Source organism: Pelophylax lessonae (genome assembly GCF_965119305.1).
Source record: "Pelophylax lessonae genome assembly, chromosome: 10".
In the NCBI taxonomy this organism is placed as follows: domain Eukaryota; kingdom Metazoa; phylum Chordata; class Amphibia; order Anura; family Ranidae; genus Pelophylax; species Pelophylax lessonae.
Window position 1 is genome coordinate 97,103,560 of NC_138777.1, and position 17,514 is coordinate 97,121,073.

Consider the following 17,514-nt stretch of genomic DNA (forward strand, 5'->3'; position numbering starts at 1 on the left):
GTCAGAAATAGGCTTGGTCCTTAAGTGGTTAAGGGGGAGATCACTGTACTAACTTTGCTTATGGCGCTTTTCCACTGCATGGAACCGAACGGTTCGGTTCGCTTTTGTGCTTTTCCACTGCTGGTACTGCAGGGTACGGTGTTCGGTACGGTACGGCGGCACTTTTCCACTGCATGGAACCAAACGGTACGGCTCTCTAAAACAGTACCACCTCGATTGTGGTTCCAAGAGGTACCATATCCCACAATCCTTTGCATGCAGTCACTACTAGCCACTGATTAGTCAGAGAATCGTTGTTATCCCACCCACTTAACTTTAGTACTACTTTAGTGGAAAAGCAAACCATACCAAACCGTACCGAACCGTTCCAACACCGTACCATGCGGTACCAGCAGTGGAAAAGCAAACCGGGCCAAGCAGCGCCGAGTATAGCCTAGAGCTGACAGTTTTTTTTTTTTTCGTTCAACCCACTGGGTTTAACAGAAAAAAGCTAATAGTGTGTACCAGGCTTTAGAGAAGGTTGTAGATACGGAAATGTGTAATAGATTAAAATAAAATGTATGTACTGTATGTGATAAATGCATTTCAAATTTTTATTGGGGGGCTGAAAAGGTATAGGTTCTCTTCACTTCTGATTTCATATTAACAATCAGTTGGACGACCAGTACATGCACATGGGTTGCCATGTATGTATAAGCTAGAACATTAGCAGAAATGTATAGTAGAAGGTTATAAAGGTCACTGCAGAACAAAAGAGCCCTAGGCAACAAACCTCTTTAGTTAACTATTGCTGGCTGACTGACCCTATCTGTTATCCCTGCAAGTCAAACACCTGGTATGAGAATAGATCTTCAAGATCTGGCTAGTACAGGTGTCATCATAATGATTATTTACAACAAATATGATTTATTGATGCTATACAGTTCAAATGGTTTGTATCCCGTGGATATGCTTTTATTCAGGTTTCCTCTGTTCTGGCTGGAAATGGGAAAATGTCTGCTCTATTGGTTTTGCACTTCCATATTCGCTTGACATAGTGATCGCTATTTCAGAAAAATTCTATACAGTCCTGTTTCCAGTGTGAAAGGAGAATCCATTCTCTCTCACTCGCTCACTCTCTCTCACACACACACGTGATTACACCCCTCACATTTTTGTAAATATTTTATTCTATCTTTTCATGTGATAACCAGGGCCAGATTAACGTAGGGGCTATTGGAGCTGCAGCTCCAGGCCCCTACCTTTTATATAGGCCCCGGGTTGGCCATATTCACTGTGACCGCTCTTCTGTCACTTGTAAACACAGAAGTCTGGCTTCTATGCTCACTTCCCCAGGCAGCTCCCTCAGAACCTCCCCACACAGCACGAAGGCCGGACAAGGAGGGACAGTTGCCGATGCATGGATGTGTTTATGGGCTTCAGAGACAGCATCCCATGTTGAATTAGGCATGCATGGCTGCACCCTTCCTCCTCTGGGTGCATGCCAAGGCACGGCCCTTAAGGCCCTTCAAAATCCTCAGCACCAAGCCCATGATGCTCTTAATCCGGCCCTGGTGATAACACTGAAGAAATGACACTTTGCTACAATGTAAAGTAGTGAGTGTACAGCTTGTATAACAGTGTAAATTTGCTGCCCCCTCAAAATAACTCAACACACAGCCATTAATGATATTGTTGTAAAACCCGCACTATGAGTACTAAGGAAAACAAAACAAAAAGCACCCAAAGGGAAAGTAAATAAATAAATATTACAGCGCTTGCTACATGATTAAATGGATAAATATAAGGTGACCAACGATTTTGGTAATATATGGTATGTATTGACTTGGCACCTTATTTTTAGCACTTTGGTCACTTTATTTATTCATGTAGCAAGGGCAGTAATATTTATTTATTTACTCAGCCATTAATGTCTAAACCACTGGCAACAAAAGTGAGTACACCCCTAAGTGAGATATTGGGTGTGTATATATACACACTATATTACCAAAAGTAATGGGATGCCTGCCTTTTACACACGCACAAACTTTAGTATCCCATCCCATCCCATTCTTAGTCCGTAGAGTACAATATTGAGTTGGCCCACCCTTTGCAGCTATAACAGCGTCAACACTTCTGAGAAGGCTGTCCATAAGGTATAGGAGTGTGTCTATGGGAATATTTGACCATTCTTCTAGAAGCGCATTTGTGCAGTCAGGCACTGATATTGGACAAGAAGGCCTGGCTCACAGGCGCTAATTCATTCTAAAGGTGTTCTATGGGGTTGAGGTCAGGACTCTGTACAGGCCAGTCACGTTCCTCCACCCCAAACCCATTTAGTCATGTCTTTATGGACCTTGCCTTGTGTGGTGAAGCATTGTGACATTTAGGCTGAGTTCACACTTGTGCGATGTGGGAATCAGCGCGATTCCTGTGCAGGTTCCCGTATCACACCTGAATCACCAGCAGTTCACACGGACATCTGCAAACCGCTGCGGGTGACCATGTAAAGGTAATGACAGCCCCAAAACGGATCGCAGTGCAAACTGTGAAATGGTGCAGGAATTGGATCGCATAGGTGTGAACACTGATGCAATCCGTTATAGTGCAGACCAAAAGAAGGGTCCTGCACCACCTTGGTGCAAATACGATGCGATTTCAGATGAACAGTTTGTATGGCTGAATCTGCATTACACAGACATCGCAAGTGATCAGCATAGCAATGCGTTGAAAATCAGATGCGATGTCTGTGAATCAAGGCTAAAGCCCCGTACACACGATCAGATTATCGAATGATCTGTCGTCCGTTTTTTGTGGCATGCTAGTCTGATGTGGAAAGTGAAGAGGTTATTTTCATAAAAATTTTCCCGTATGACAGAATTCGACTTCAGAAGAGATGTCATGTGTTGGATTGTTTTGTATGTGTTCTTTCGTCTAAGATTTTTTTCTGTCGAAATCTGTACTAATGAGCCGAAAATCTGAGCTGTTTTGATGGTAGACAAAAATTATATAGCCTGCACATCAGGATTTTGTCAGCCGAAAAGTCGGATTCGGCTGTCGAAAGCACCATACTAACAATCCAAAAATCGACAGATCGGTTGTCGGACGAATTTTCTCTGCAGATTTTCTTATCGTGTGTACGGGCCTTAAGGCTTCCAAATACGTCTGGTTCAACAGGGACTAGCTGAATTTTGAACCAATTATTAGCGCTGCTGCTTGGGCTGTAGATACTGAAGAATGTACCCTGACAGCAGAGTGTTCCTTCTGTTAGAACAGCATTTTTCAACCAGGGTGCCGTGGCACCCTGGTGTGCCTCCTGGGTTCTTCAGGGGTGCCTTGGCAAAATGTCCAAAAATTGCAACAAATTGAGATTTTACATTGCAGCATTACAATCCTGGGCACCATGCGGATCAAGCCATTGCCATCCTGACAACCAATGACATCACTGTTTGATAAGTAGAATGACAGGTGCTTGCATAGAATCCTTGTTTACTCCTCCTCTTCCCCTCTCCATCAGCACTGGGGTCACATTAGCAAGTAGAAGAAGAGAAACTATAGGAGAAAAGAAATGCTAGAAGGGATTTATTCTTCACTATTGCAAACTGGTACTGACTAGTATTCTAACATTGCATGGCCCATGTGTATGGATGTTGCTGCTATATGTAAAACTATAAGTTTAGATGTTTTTTTTTTTTTAACATTTTAGAATGGGGTGCCTCGAGATTGTGCAGAAGTTTAAAAGGTGCCGCGACTGAAAAAAGGTTGAGAAACACTGTGTTAGCATACAATGTCTCACTGGGGGGGATTGCGCTATCCACCTCACTTGTGTTAATAGAGGAATCTGTTTGTTTGTTTTTTTTATCAGCCTGCTAGCTTTCTGACTAAAAACAATCCTTCTATGGCCAGTTAAGTAAACCACATTCCTTCTGAGATATTCTAAGTTTCTAGTACACTAAAAAAAATATTTTTTTGTTGCAGAGTGTCAACCACAGATGATAATCACAGCATGTGGACCTTTCACGACCTCCGATACGATTGCTTACGATGCCCTTAAGGATCTGGTTGATGTGATTAACAAAGACCGACCTGATGTTTGCATACTGGTTAGATCATGCAATTCAAAATATACGCCAGCTCTCCGATTGAAATGATTATCTATGAGGAAATGTATGCAGTATTAATATATATGTATTTTTTTTTTTTTTAGCTTGGTCCCTTTTTGGATGCAAAGCACGAGCAGGTTGAGGTAAATTAACAAATATATTTTATATGCCTAATAGGTCCTCTTCATAATAACCTGGGTAGCAGCTGATTTTTGTAATATGTATTAACCTTCAGTAAAAATGTTTTCAGTTGCTGTTGGTTACTGCACTTTGCACATTACTGTATGCACTTCATGTTCCCCTTTTATTTTAGACTAATTGGTGTGAATGTGAAGGTTTGTATAAAGCCTTTTTTCAGATCGTATAGGGACAGGGACTAAAGCCTGGTACACACTTTGTTTTTTTCAGTTCAACCCAGCGGTTTGAACTAAAAAAAAAAAATAAAAAAAAATACTGTCAGCTCTGGTCGGAGCCGCTGTACAAATGTGTTCTGACTGGGGAATGCCCCCCCCCCCCCCCCCCCGCTGGAACACTCCGATTAGCGCTCTCAGCCATGCTGGTTGTCCAGCGTGTGCTCGTCCGACAGAAGCCAGGGATAAGGTCGGCTTCTGTTGGACCGACTGGCATACACACGAGCCGAATGTCGGACGGTTTTTATTCAACTGGCCGATGTGGATTTAGGGTTTCTGAATTGCAACTATCTTCATTGCCTGTTTGAGGTAATATAGGAGGATGGGAGGGGAGTGACCTGGAGATACCAGCACAGCACGCATATCTAAAACTTTCTTTGAATAGATGGATATCTGCCCAAAATTTGTAGGTTGGGGACCAGCTGCTGTTTCTCCTTTGACAATGTAGAATTTTCCATGAGCAAGAACAAACAGATAAATAAATCAATGGTTATCATTGCCTGAGCATCATTTTGGGCCATTGGGTGGGTTGTGCTGCAATCTTTGATTTGCCAAAGTGTGAGGCCTGGTTCACACCTATGCACTACAGTCCATTTACCATAGTTTCCCATGGGATGCGTTCACAGCTATGCTTTTTTCAGCCGCTGTTTTTTTGGAAAAGGTCAGGGAATCTTCTAAATGAAAAACGGTGCTTTTTTTTTTTTTTTTTCTTTTTTCAATAGACTTCAATGGAGAAGCTGCAGAAAAGCATAAAGTGTGTTTCTCTGTCGCTCATTGACAGACGTAGTCCTCCTTGATTAATATCAACTCGGGTTATACTGCCCTCTACAGGAGTAGGACTAGACAGGAAAGAAAATGTTCTGGCCACACCTTAGGGGCAGTCCCAGAGGGTATATCCTCTCTCCCTCTGCTACAGCAAATCAGTTTTTTTCTGTCTAGTTAGGAGTAAGGACCTAAGTTCCTTGCTGGGATCTCTGGTCCTGGCAAGATTTTTTAGAAATACTTTTTTAGGCAGCTTTTTTTCTCCAGTATTCCTGTGAGTACGCTGAAACTGGGCGACGGGCTGGATGTTGAGATCCAGTGGTCACCCCAGTTCAGCCTGCGAGCGCGTGCAGGCCCTAGCTCCGCGCTGGATCGGCCGCGACCTAGTCCCACTGGATGGGGACTGACCCTGCGAGGTAAACGTCTCGCCTGGACGCCAATGACCAACGGAGTCACGGCGTCCACATTGGTCGACAGCCCCCCCACTCCGGTGGAGAGGGGTTCTGTCAGGAGTTGGCACCCGCCTGGTTCCGGTATGGTGAGTAAAATGTTCCCCCTCTCCCCCTGTCGGGTTTGTTGTTGGACGCGGGCCCCTCTCTGGGATGGATGGACGTGATCCTAACAGGTGTCATTAATCCCCCTCTTAAAAAAAAAAAAAAAAAAAAAAAGCTTGGTTTGGGAGCTGACTATCTATAGTCACTATATGACACTATAAGGGAGATACTGAAATCAGTGGCAGACTGCTAAAAGGCATTACTATTAGGGTATAGAGGTATCTTATCTGACATAATACAGGCCGATGCCTGTGCCTGGATTACCGCATCCGCAGGTCGCCATCCTTCCATAAAGCCGGTCACCTTTGCAGGCCGCACAGCCTCCCGCAGGCCTCACAGGCCGAGGACTACCTCCCGCAGGCCGCACAGGCCTCCCGCAGGCCGCACAGGCCGAGCATTCACTCCCGCAGGCCGCACAGGCCGAGCACACACTCCCGCAGGCCCCACAGGCCGAGGGCTACCTTCCGCAGGCCGCACAGGCCGAGCGCACACCTCCCGCAGGCCGCTGCTACCTTGCAAACCGCCGCTATCCTCCACAGGCCACCGCCATTTTCCTGCAGATCGCACGGGGCCGCCATTTTGGCGTAGCCTCGTGTCTCTAGCATGGGGGCGGCCATGTTTGAGGTGACCAAACACCTCGAGGAGCAATTGGGAGGCGCCGGAAGGCGTGTAAAGGGGCGGAGCCGCCTCCTTTACCCGGGAAAGCAAGCCAAAGACATCCTGTCTGTAACAGACAGTGCTGGAAGCAGGTTGTATAGAAACTTCTGAGCATCAGGTGGTGAGCCTTGGGGTCTCTCTCTCTCTCTGTAGGGGTCCAAGAGCAGGTAACACTGAGGGGCGCTGCTGCGCTGGGGGACTAGAAAATAAAAAGAAAAAAAGTTTTATTTTTTTTTTTATTACAATTAATTTTTTTTCTGGCAAGTGTCTTGTATAATCATGGACCCTGCCGCACATGTATCCCCACCTGATCCCCTCGAGGTGGCCGCAGGACCCTCCAGTGCCTCACAGAGTATTGATGCATTTACAGCAGTTTTGGAGTCTTTGGTATCCCGGGTGGAGGTAGCCTGTCAGGGACGGGGGTCAAGAAAGCGACCCCCGCCTACCCCTATTTCATCTGATACTTCAGATTCTGAGATGGTCATTGCAGCTGCAGGTCCCTCTGCAGGGGCTGTTGTCTCAGCTAATGTTCCCTCAGATAGTGAGGAGGACGGTTCTACCTCCGCCATAGCACAAGAAGAAGCATTGGTGGACGCACTAGTTGTGTCTGTCCGGGAAACCTTAAGACTTGAGGTCATACCGGCAGAGGTAACCGAGATGGAAATTCCCTTTTGGTACTAGTAAGCCTACCAAGACGGCGAAGGTTTTTCCTTTACCCAAATGTTTTGGTAATAAGATTAAAGAGGAATGGGATCATCCGAAACGAATCCTTACTATTTCCAAACGCATTGCTAGACACTATCCGTTTGAGGAATCCCTCATTAAAAAATGGACGGTACCACCAGTGGTGGATCCACCAATTTCCAGACTAAATAAAGCCACTGTTATCCCGTTGGAGGACGCTCCGTCCTTCAAGGATCCGGTGGATCGGAAAGTGGAAGCGGAATCCCGCACTGTTTTTTCCCTGATAGGGTCATCCTTTAGACCAGTGGTTGCCATTGGTTTAGTTTCACAAACATTGACAGAATGGGCAAAATTGTTACGCCATGACCTAAAGGGGAGAAGTATCCCCCCAGGCAGCGTCTGATTTGATGGAACAAATCATACAAGGACTACAGTTCGTCTGTGACACAGCCCTGGATGCCACTCCCTTGTTAGCGCATGCATCGATGTCAGCTGTAGTCCTCAGACGTGTGCTGTGGTTAAAATGTTGGTCGGCGGATCAAGGTTCTAAGAAAGCCTTGGCGAATCTCCCTTTTCAGGGGAATCGCCTATTTGGGGCCAACCTAGATGAGATCATAAAGGATGTCACTGGGAGCAAGAGCACTTTTTTGCCGCAGGCTGCTAAAGCTAAAGGACCCCGTAACAGGCGTGGACCTTTCTTTTCCGCTCATAAAAGGTTTGTTCGCTCCGCTGGGGCGAGCGGGAAGGGCAAAGCCCCTTCAGGAGGTTTCAAAAGGCGCTGGTCGGGTAAACAAAAGGCCGACTCAGCCAAACCTGAAAATAAGGCTAATACAGCCTGAAGGTGCGCCCCCACCCGGCTCAGGGGTGGGGGGACGTCTTCACCGGTGTTCAGATCCAGGGCTTTCCTGAATCCCGGATTAAAGTGTTCAGGAGATCATACGATCAGGATACAAGATCGAGTGTCGATCACTGCTACCGGTGCGATTCTTCCCTTCCAACGTTTATATGCTACAGGGAGCGGTAGCTCCCGTTCCCTGAGCAGATCATTTTCTTTACCTTTTCCAAAGATCATTCCCAGTTCCCTTCAGGAATCGGATCTGGTTGAGCGAGCGGACCAAGGAGTCTCTGGTCCGGTGACTTCGGTCTCTAATGCTCAACCAGGAGAAGTCATCACTTCTGATAGGAATCAAGTTTCTGATAAATGTGTGGGAACCGAGAGCGTTCAGACTTTGTCGGATTGCCTGGACCAAGCAGCTCTAGGGCAGCCCGGTTCGGATCCAATCAGACAATATCATGGTGATGACTTAAGCCCCATACACACACGCAGATCGTCGTCATACAAATGTTCGTCTTTTCTCCCCGGGATGTCGGTGTCTGTTGAAAAGTGCAAAGACAGCACAAGGACAGCACAAGAATTTTGTCCGCAGACTTCAGCTGACTGCAGAAGTGATGTCATGTAATGGTTAACTTTCCCTGTGTTTTTTATTTTCTGAGCATGCCCAGTCTTGCAAATCTGCGGTCTGTCGGCTGATTTCTGTACTGACAGGCGAACAATCGTCCGTTCTGGTGTCTGCAGACAAAAATTTTCATGTTTGCAAGAAAGACTCTTGTCCGCGGATTGTGTGCAGACATCTGTCGGAGGCACCATACTAACACGCATACAATCGGCAGATCTTTCGTCCGCCGACGTTTGTATGACGACGATCTGCGTGTGTGTACGGGGCTTTAGGTCGATCACCAAGGATTTCACCATCTGTGTCTTCATTAGAGCATCCCGGAGGTGGATCTGTTGGCATATCGACTCAACAGGAAGGCGCGGAGGTTGGCAACGCACGCCCGCGATCCTCTAGCGGACGCAGCAGACGCGCTGAACGGCCCGTAGGGGCAGTATCAGCCACCATATGTCTTCCCCCCTCTCAAGTTGCTGCTGAGATTTCTCCGCAGGATAGAGGTGGAGGGAACTCCAGTTATCCTGGAAATTCCGGGCTGGCCTCGTCAAGCCGGGTACGTCGACTTGGGCAGGCTAGTCGCGGAGGCTCCTTGGAGACTTCCTCTCAGGGAGGATCTGCGGTCTCAAGGACCGATCTTCCATCGTGCTTTACAGTCGCTGGTTTTAACGGCCTGGCCATTGAGACCCAGGTACTGAAGGACAGGGGATTGTCAGCTTCAGTTATTCCTACTCTAATTAAAGCAAGGAAAGCGACTTCCAGCAAAGTCTATTATCGCACATGGAAGACTTGTATAGCGTGGTGTGAATCTTTGGGATTTCCCCCACGTACCTATTTGGTGACCCGAATTTTGGCTTTTCTGCAAAAGGGGGTTGAGCAGAAACTATCCTTGAGTACTATCAAGGGTCAGGTTTCAGCGTTAGCAATCTTCTTTCAGAAGCCTCTGGCTACTCATTCCTTGGTGCGAAATTTCATCCAGGGGGTGCGGCACTTGGCTCCGCCAGTGCGCGCGCCCTTACCGCCCTGGGATCTTAATTTGGTTTTGTCGGTTCTGCAGAAACCTCCCTTTGAAAATATCAGGGAGATTCCCTTGCTTACATTATCCCAGAAGGTGGCCTTCTTGGTGGCTATTACTTCTGCACGCAGGGTGTCAGAACTGGCTGCATTATCATGCCATTCCCCATATCTAGTGGCTCATAGGGATAAGGTAGTTCTTCATCCGAAGCCATCCTTTCTCCCTAAGGTGGTTTCAGATTTTCATCTGAATGAAGATATTGTGCTACCTTCCTTGTGTCCTAAGCCCAATCATCCTCGAATGTGCGTTGCATTCCTTGGATGTAGTTCGGGCAATCAGGGTATACCTGAAGACTACGGAATCGTTCCGTAAAACTGATTCACTTTTTGTGGTCACGGATGGCCCCAGAAAGGGGTTGCCTGCATCTGCCGCGACTATCTCTAAATGGATTAGGCAGACGGTGGTACAGGCTTATTCTATTAAGGGTCGGAATCCTCCGTTCCCTGTTAAGGCGCACTCCACTCGAGCGCTCAGTACTTCCTGGGCCTACCGCCATCAGGCGTCAGTGGTCCAGGTGTGCAAGGCGGCTACCTGGTCGTCGGTGCATACCTTTACAAAATTTTATAAAGTTGATGTGATGGCATCGGCAGATGCCTCATTTGGCCGCAAGGTTTTGCAGGCCGCAATTTGAGGAGACCGGTGGTCTACCTCGAGGGTTTTTTCTTTTTTCCATTGGAATTTCAGTGAGTCTCATCTTTTGATTGATGAGCCTTTAAAATTTCTAGTTGGCACTGGTTGGGCCTTCTAGATTGGATTTTGAGGACTACATCTGTCAATGAGCGACAGAGAAAAATGGATTTTTGTAAGATCTTACCGTAAAATCCTTTTCTCTTAAGCTCATTGACAGACGTAGTATCCGCCCCTCTGTTTTTGAGTTGGGTTTGGTTAAATTCTCTAAACACTGCTTTGTGACATAACTGATTTGCTGTAGCAGAGGGAGAGAGGATATACCCTCTGGGACCTGCCCCTAAGGTGTGGCCAGAACGTTTTCTTTCCTGTCTAGTCCTACTCCTGTAGAGGGCAGTATAACCCGAGTTGATATTAATCAAGGAGGACTACGTCTGTCAATGAGCTTAAGAGAAAAGGATTTTACGGTAAGATCTTACAAAAATCAATTTTTTTGCCGCAATTTGCATTTTGCGTTTTTTCTTCATCTACACAAATTGGCCCAAAAAAAACCCATAAGGAATGCAATACGCAGATTGCTGCAAAATCACTTGTGCAAAAAATGCAAAATGCACAACAAAAAGCACTGCAGAAATGGATCACAAGCAAGCTGCATGGGTGTGAACCGAGCCTTAACTGTGTACCATTGTTGGGACTCACCGTCACTGTAGGGCTCAGGATTTTGCCTTGAGGAGAAGATTGCATAACCCAATGTCAAAGGTAGATAATTGGAAGTGCATGATGAACAAGTTTGTATGTCTCCCTGTGGACATTTAAAGAGGTTGTAAACCCCCCTAAAAAAAAGAAAAATGAAAAAAAAAAAAAAACACCCCATAAGACAAAGGCAAAATGAGCTACTATGCATCGCATACTAGCTCATTATGAAATACTTATCTTAAAACGAAGCCCCCGCAGTGCCGCCCGCTCAGCAGGGACACGGCCAACATGTTTGGCCTTCCTGGTTCGCGTCCTCCAGGCATCTGATCGTCCTCCAGGCATCGCGATGACACCACTCCCGCGCATGCACACGGGAGCTGTGTAAGCGCTGACCGTGTAATGCCCTGTACACACCATAAGAAAATCGGGCGAACACTTTTGTCTGAGGAACAATTGCACGATTTTCTGATAGTGTGTACACAACTTTTGACAGCCGATTCCGACCTTACGAATGAAACTCCAACATTTTTTCTTGTACGGGAACACAACAAACCATTTTCATTTAATCGGTACCATTTTCGTACGAGAAATGTCGGGTACAAAAGACTGTGCTTTATCAGAAACCAGTATAAAAAAAAAATCCTTTGTCTACGAGAATTTTTGCACATCATTTCTATCCTCTGTTTCAACTTGCTGTGAATCATCGAGAAAAACCGGCCGATCATTGACCTGATTTTCTCATAGTGTGTACGAGGCTTAAGTATTAGACAAGTATCTTCTTTTTAGATTTTTTTAAGTATAAGTGGCACTAAAGCCAGCCATAGATGGTTCAAATGTCGGCTGGGTTAGCAGGGCCCTGCCGAGATTGGAACCATCTATGGGCATGCTGATTGTACCCAAGTCAACCCATTACTCGACTTGTGTGTGGACTGTCCAACACTGCAGTGGTAGTGAGGATAGCACATAGTTAAGCAAAATTTAGGAAACATTGACATAGGCACATCTCTGGACAGTATACAGTTTAGCATTAACAATATTGTATATATATATCGTCATGCTTATGTAAAGCAAACTAATGCCATAAAACTTTGAAAGCAGAGTACAGTTTTTGATGATCATATTTTTACCGCTGAATGATATAGAAGATGCCTTCAAGAACTTGTAAGGGAATATCTGTACAGTTTTATATACAACAAACAGGTCTGGGGAGTTTGAATGAGGGAAGTTGCATGTACCAACTAAACAATCTCTGTTCTTTTTAGACCATGCAGCTGACTGGGACATTTGAAGAGATTTTTAAATCATGCCTGAAAATGATTATTGAAGGGACTCGTCTGTAAGTTACCCTGCAAAATAATTCCAAAGTAGATTTAAAAAAGTCTCACCCTATCAAAATACAATAATATATATAGATACATACACACAAAAAAAACAAAAGTATACTCTACTTATGCCAGAAGACCGGGGAAAAGAGTCATTATTATTTTATTTTTCAACCAGGTCTGGATCCCATTTGGTCTTTGTCCCATCTGTCAGAGATGTTCATCATGATCCTATCTATCCTCAGCCTCCTTTTAGCTGCTATGAAACAACTAAAGAAGATAAGCAAGTAAGTTCTTGTATGCATTTATTCACCAGTATTTTAGCTGAGGAGGTCTGCCTGCCTTTGAAATATAAACCTAGTGTATACTGCACAAAAATGCTCATTTTTTAAATTTATTACAATAATTAAATTTAGTTAATACGTAGGGGATGTGCTACAAATCGTCACAGCTAATATTTGATTTACATATTTTATTGCAAACTGAATAAAAACAAGCTATTGAAATGATTTCAGAAATTAGTAGACAGGTTTCAGATGTTAGCTCACTGCATTTACTCAGGTCTTTGTGGCTGCTGCTTACAGATTAGAACAAAAGCTATAGAATATCAGCATGACCACAAACTCAGCAAGAAAGGATGTTACATTTGTGTCATCAATTGGCCAGACTGTAGAGCTGGGTTAAACTCTATCTCTGCATAGTGTAGTGTTAGGTACTATAGTAGTATGTCGTCAGTATTGATAATTTTTCCATCATCTTGTCATTTTTTCTTTTGTTTGATTTCATGTCCAAAACATAAGAAACACATAATACACATTGTATGAATATTGGCAAATCTCTGTTTACTTTTTAGAGAGTCCATTTTGTGGCAGATCCCTGCACAATATCTGTAAATGGTGTAGCAATTGGATTCACATCCACCGACCTGCTCTTTCATATGGGTGCAGAAGAAATAAGCAGGTACAGTTTTTTTTGTTTAAGATTTGGACAAAGTGGAGATATATTAGAACCCCTTTTAGGTGCTTATTACTACCTCTGCCCCCATTGGGGAGATTCGCCCTCTCTATTTGTCCTGTTTACCATTATCATCAAAAGTGAAAGTATAAGAAAATCTCGTATTGGGTTGACACTAGAACAACAATAGAGGGGAAATGTTCCAATGGAGACACAAATTCTGGGGACCTGGAGGGCCCCAAGGGATTCCCTTAAAGTGATTATAAACCCTTACAAATACCCAGTAAAAGGCACTATCTTTAGGTGATACAAAAAGATGATACGAATCCTCCTACATAAGTTGTATCTGTAGTCTTCTCTACATCCATTCAACATGCTGGATTTTTAAAGCTTGCCTAGGAGTTCAGAAAAAACGGGGTGTAGAGCTGAAGTTACACTGTGTAGAGCTCAGTGGGGAGAGCTCTGAGAGCTGATTCGAGGAAAGGGACATCTCTCTCTCCCCCTCTCTCTCTCTCCCCCTCTCTCTCTCTCTCTCTCTCCCTCTCTCTCCCCCCCTCTCCCTCTCTCTCTCTCCCTCTCTCTCTCCCTCTCTCTCTCTCTCTCTCTCTCTCCCCCTCTCTCTCCCCCTCTCTCTCTTGCTAAAAACAATTAGAAAGGGGTTATAACCCTCCCTTACTCTATCCAAAATGGAACAAAACAAAAAGTTTTGCCTATAATTCTACTTTAAGCCCAAATGCCATAACAATAAAAAGGAGATTACTTACATGAACAAAAACTTGGAATATGACATATGCTCTAACCTTGACCATTCTACTAAGAGTGCTTTTGAGACTAACGTCTTAGTAAAACAGCAGGATGAGGAAAGCAATTCTCTCCTATGGGGATATAAACAATAATAAACCCTTATGTATTCAATCTTTCCCCCACTGTATTGGAACTTTAAAGGTAAAAGGAAAAAAACCTTGACTGTTCTGTTTTAATGAAAATACTTTCTGAGAGAAATATGGTAGGTGCCAGTTCTGACCTTTCCTCTCGTGTTGGTGTCCCAATTGGAATTCTGAATAGTTGCTTTCAAGATGTTATAAGGGATTGATATGGAGATGTCTGCAGATCAGGAGTTTACTGGCTTCCTGTTTGTTCCAGTGACATTCAAGCAAGTGAAAGCTTTAATAGCTAGCATTTTACACGTTGGTGTCAACAATGACCACCTCTGTATTTGTCTCATTTTCATTGTGTGCAATGATTTCTTGGTATGAATCCAGTGACTTTCCTACTAAATACTACTTTTCAGAAGGAACAGATACACATCTACTATTCTAATGGAAAACCTGTACCGCTAATGCTAAATTGTGTTTCCTAATGCAGGTTTACTAATTGATTTTTTTAAAAGCCAGTACTTACAGCCCAACTCCAGGAAACCTAAACATTCTCCCGTACAATGTGGTTGTGCCCACACTGCAAGGGTTAACTGCTCATTTTGTGTAGGGAACAGCAAGTCTCCATTCACACTACCGCGACTTGTCAGGTGACTGGTCAGCCTGTCGCGGTCCATGCAGTGCTACAGGACCCGTTCTAATAGGAGCGACACAAGTCGATCCGACTTGGAAAAAGGGTCCTGTACTACTTCTGGGGCGACCTCGGAGCAACTTGCATAGACATTCATTATATGAAGTCCGTGCAAGTCGCGCCGAAGTCGTGGTGCATACGACTTCACAGGTCGCCCCCGAAGTCGTGCCGCTTCAGTGTGATTGCGGTCTAAAGGCAGGTTTACTTACCTGATCCACTGCACCCTGGGCAGACGGAACACCTCTATGCTACGGAGTGAACTGTCTGCTGGCATTTTCACGTCCAGTTCAGGGGTATGGTCTCTGCATTGGTCTTGATGATATCAGAGGATCGTACTCTGCTGGAGCATGGTGAAGAAGAGGCCACGGGGTGTGGTCCAGCAGCATGAGGAAGCCATGAACCTGCAGGAGTGGAGAATGATCTGCTTTTCCATGTTCCCTAGGCAGAAACAAGCAGTTAACTCTTGCAGTGAGGAATTTTTACGTTTTGTGGAAGTTCAGTGTTAAATTTTGATCCATATACAGTGGGTATGGAAAGTATTCAGACCCCCTTAAATTTTTCACTCTTTGTTATATTGCAGCCATTTGCTAAAATCATTTAGGTTCATTCTTCTTCCTCATGAATGTACACATAGCACCCCATACTGACAGAAAAACACAGAATTGTTGACCTTGTTGCAGATTTATTAAAAAAGAAAAACCGAAATATCACATGGTCCTAAGTATTCAGACCCTTTGCTCAGTATTTAGTAGAAGCCCCCTTTTGATCTAATACAGCCAGGAGTCTTTTTGGGAAAGATGCAACAAGTCTTTCACACCTGGATTTGGGGATCCTCTGCCATTCCTCCTTGCAGATCCTCTCCAGTTCTGTCAGGTTGGATGGTAAACGTTGGTGGACAGCCATTGTTAGGTCTCTCCAGAGATGCTCAATTGGGTTTAAGTCAGGGCTCTGGCTGAGCCATTCAAGAACAGTCACGGAGTTGTTGTGAAGCCACTCCTTCGTTATTTTAGCTGTGTGCTTAGGGTCATTGTCTTGTTGGAAGGTAAACCTTCGGCCCAGTCTGAGGTCCAGAGCACTCTGGAGAAGGTTTTTGTCCAGGATATCCCTGTACTTGGCCGCATTCATCTTTCCCTCGATTGCAACCAGTCGTCCTGTCCCTGCAGCTGAAAAACACCCCCACAGCATGATGCTGCCACCACCATGCTTCACTGTTGGGACTGTATTGGACAGGTGATGAGCAGTGCCTGGTTTTCTCCACACATACCGCTTAGAATTAAGGCCAAAAAGTTCTATTGTGGACTCATCAGACCAGAGAATCTTATGTCTCACCATCTTGGAGTCCTTCAGGTGTTTTTTAGCAAACTCCATGCGGGCTTTCATGTGTCTTACACTGAGGAGAGGCTTCCGTCGGGCCACTCTGCCATAAAGCCCCGACTGGTGGAGGGCTGCAGTGATGGTTGACTTTCTACAACTTTCTCCCATCTCCTGACTGCATCTCTGGAGCTCAGCCACAGTGATCTTTGGGTTCTTCTTTACCTCTCTCACCAAGGCTCTTCTCCCCCGATAGCTCAGTTTGGCCGGACGGCCAGCTCTAGGAAGGGTTCTGGTCGTCCCAAACGTCTTCCATTTGAGGATTATGGAGGCCACTGTGCTCTTAGGAACCTTAAGTGCAGCAGAAATCTTTTTGTAACCTTGGCCAGATCTGTGCCTTGCCACAATTCTGTCTCTGAGCTCTTCAGGCAGTTCCTTTGACTTCATGATTCTCATTTGCTCTGACATGCATTGTGATCTGGAAGGTCTTATATAGACAGGTGTGTGGCTTTCCTAATCAAGTCCAATCAGTATAATCAAACACAGCTGGACTCAAATGAAGGTGTAGAACCATCTCAAGGATGATCAGAAGAAATGGAAAGCACCTGAGTTAAATATAGGAGTGTCACAGCAAAGGGTCTGAATACTTAGGACCATGTGATATTTCAGTTTTTCTTTTTTAATAAATCTGCAACAATGTCAACAATTCTGTGTTTTTCTGTCAGTATGGGGTGCTATGTGTACATTCATGAGGAAGAAGAATGAACCTAAATGATTTTAGCAAATGGCTGCAATATAACAAAGAGTGAAAAATTTAAGGGGGTCTGAATACTTTCCGTACCCACTGTATTTGGATAAAAAATGCAATGTATAAGTACATTAAAACCATTTTGCACATAACTTGGAAAAATTGCGTAAAATCCATTTATTCAAGGCTAGAATGTACATGTAACTTTCTATCTCTGCATTAAGGTTTGGGTGGTGGAGCAGTGTTGTCTTTTATATATTTGCATAAGTCAGTTGGATATCATTTGTGCATTACTGGCAACTTAAGTTCTGCTTTGTATAATCCCCTCTGTCATGCCAGGTGTTCATATTGATAGGTAAAATAAAACGGTGAAGGTTGATTGTCTACTTTTTTTCTGTGATGTGGTTGGTTGCACTACGTGAAAACTGTGATTATAAATTGAAAGTGTCGATACACATTGTGCCTGTTAGACCCTGATGAACTGAAAATGAATGCTGCCATTTTGAGGTTATGTTTCCACAAGAATTATTGTAAGTTACAATTTTGAGGTAAAATAGTTGATCAGGATGCATTAGATGTGGGAAGACACTATTGATAATTCCACTAAGAAGATGACCA

The 17,514-nt window shown here is 44.5% G+C and overlaps 1 protein-coding gene across 2 annotated transcripts in view; it reads left to right on the top strand.

Moving 5' to 3' along the window:
* The window catches only part of POLA2 (DNA polymerase alpha 2, accessory subunit), a 146,616-nt gene that overhangs the window by 117,063 nt on the left and 12,039 nt on the right, over positions 1 to 17,514 (top strand). For both annotated transcript variants that reach the window (XM_082270916.1, XM_082270917.1), the window contains exons 12-16: positions 3,958 to 4,082; positions 4,187 to 4,225; positions 12,258 to 12,331; positions 12,496 to 12,604; positions 13,171 to 13,277. In XM_082270916.1, coding sequence (XP_082127042.1) covers positions 3,958 to 4,082; positions 4,187 to 4,225; positions 12,258 to 12,331; positions 12,496 to 12,604; positions 13,171 to 13,277 — 454 coding nt within the window. The remainder of the gene's footprint in view (positions 1 to 3,957; positions 4,083 to 4,186; positions 4,226 to 12,257; positions 12,332 to 12,495; positions 12,605 to 13,170; positions 13,278 to 17,514) is intronic.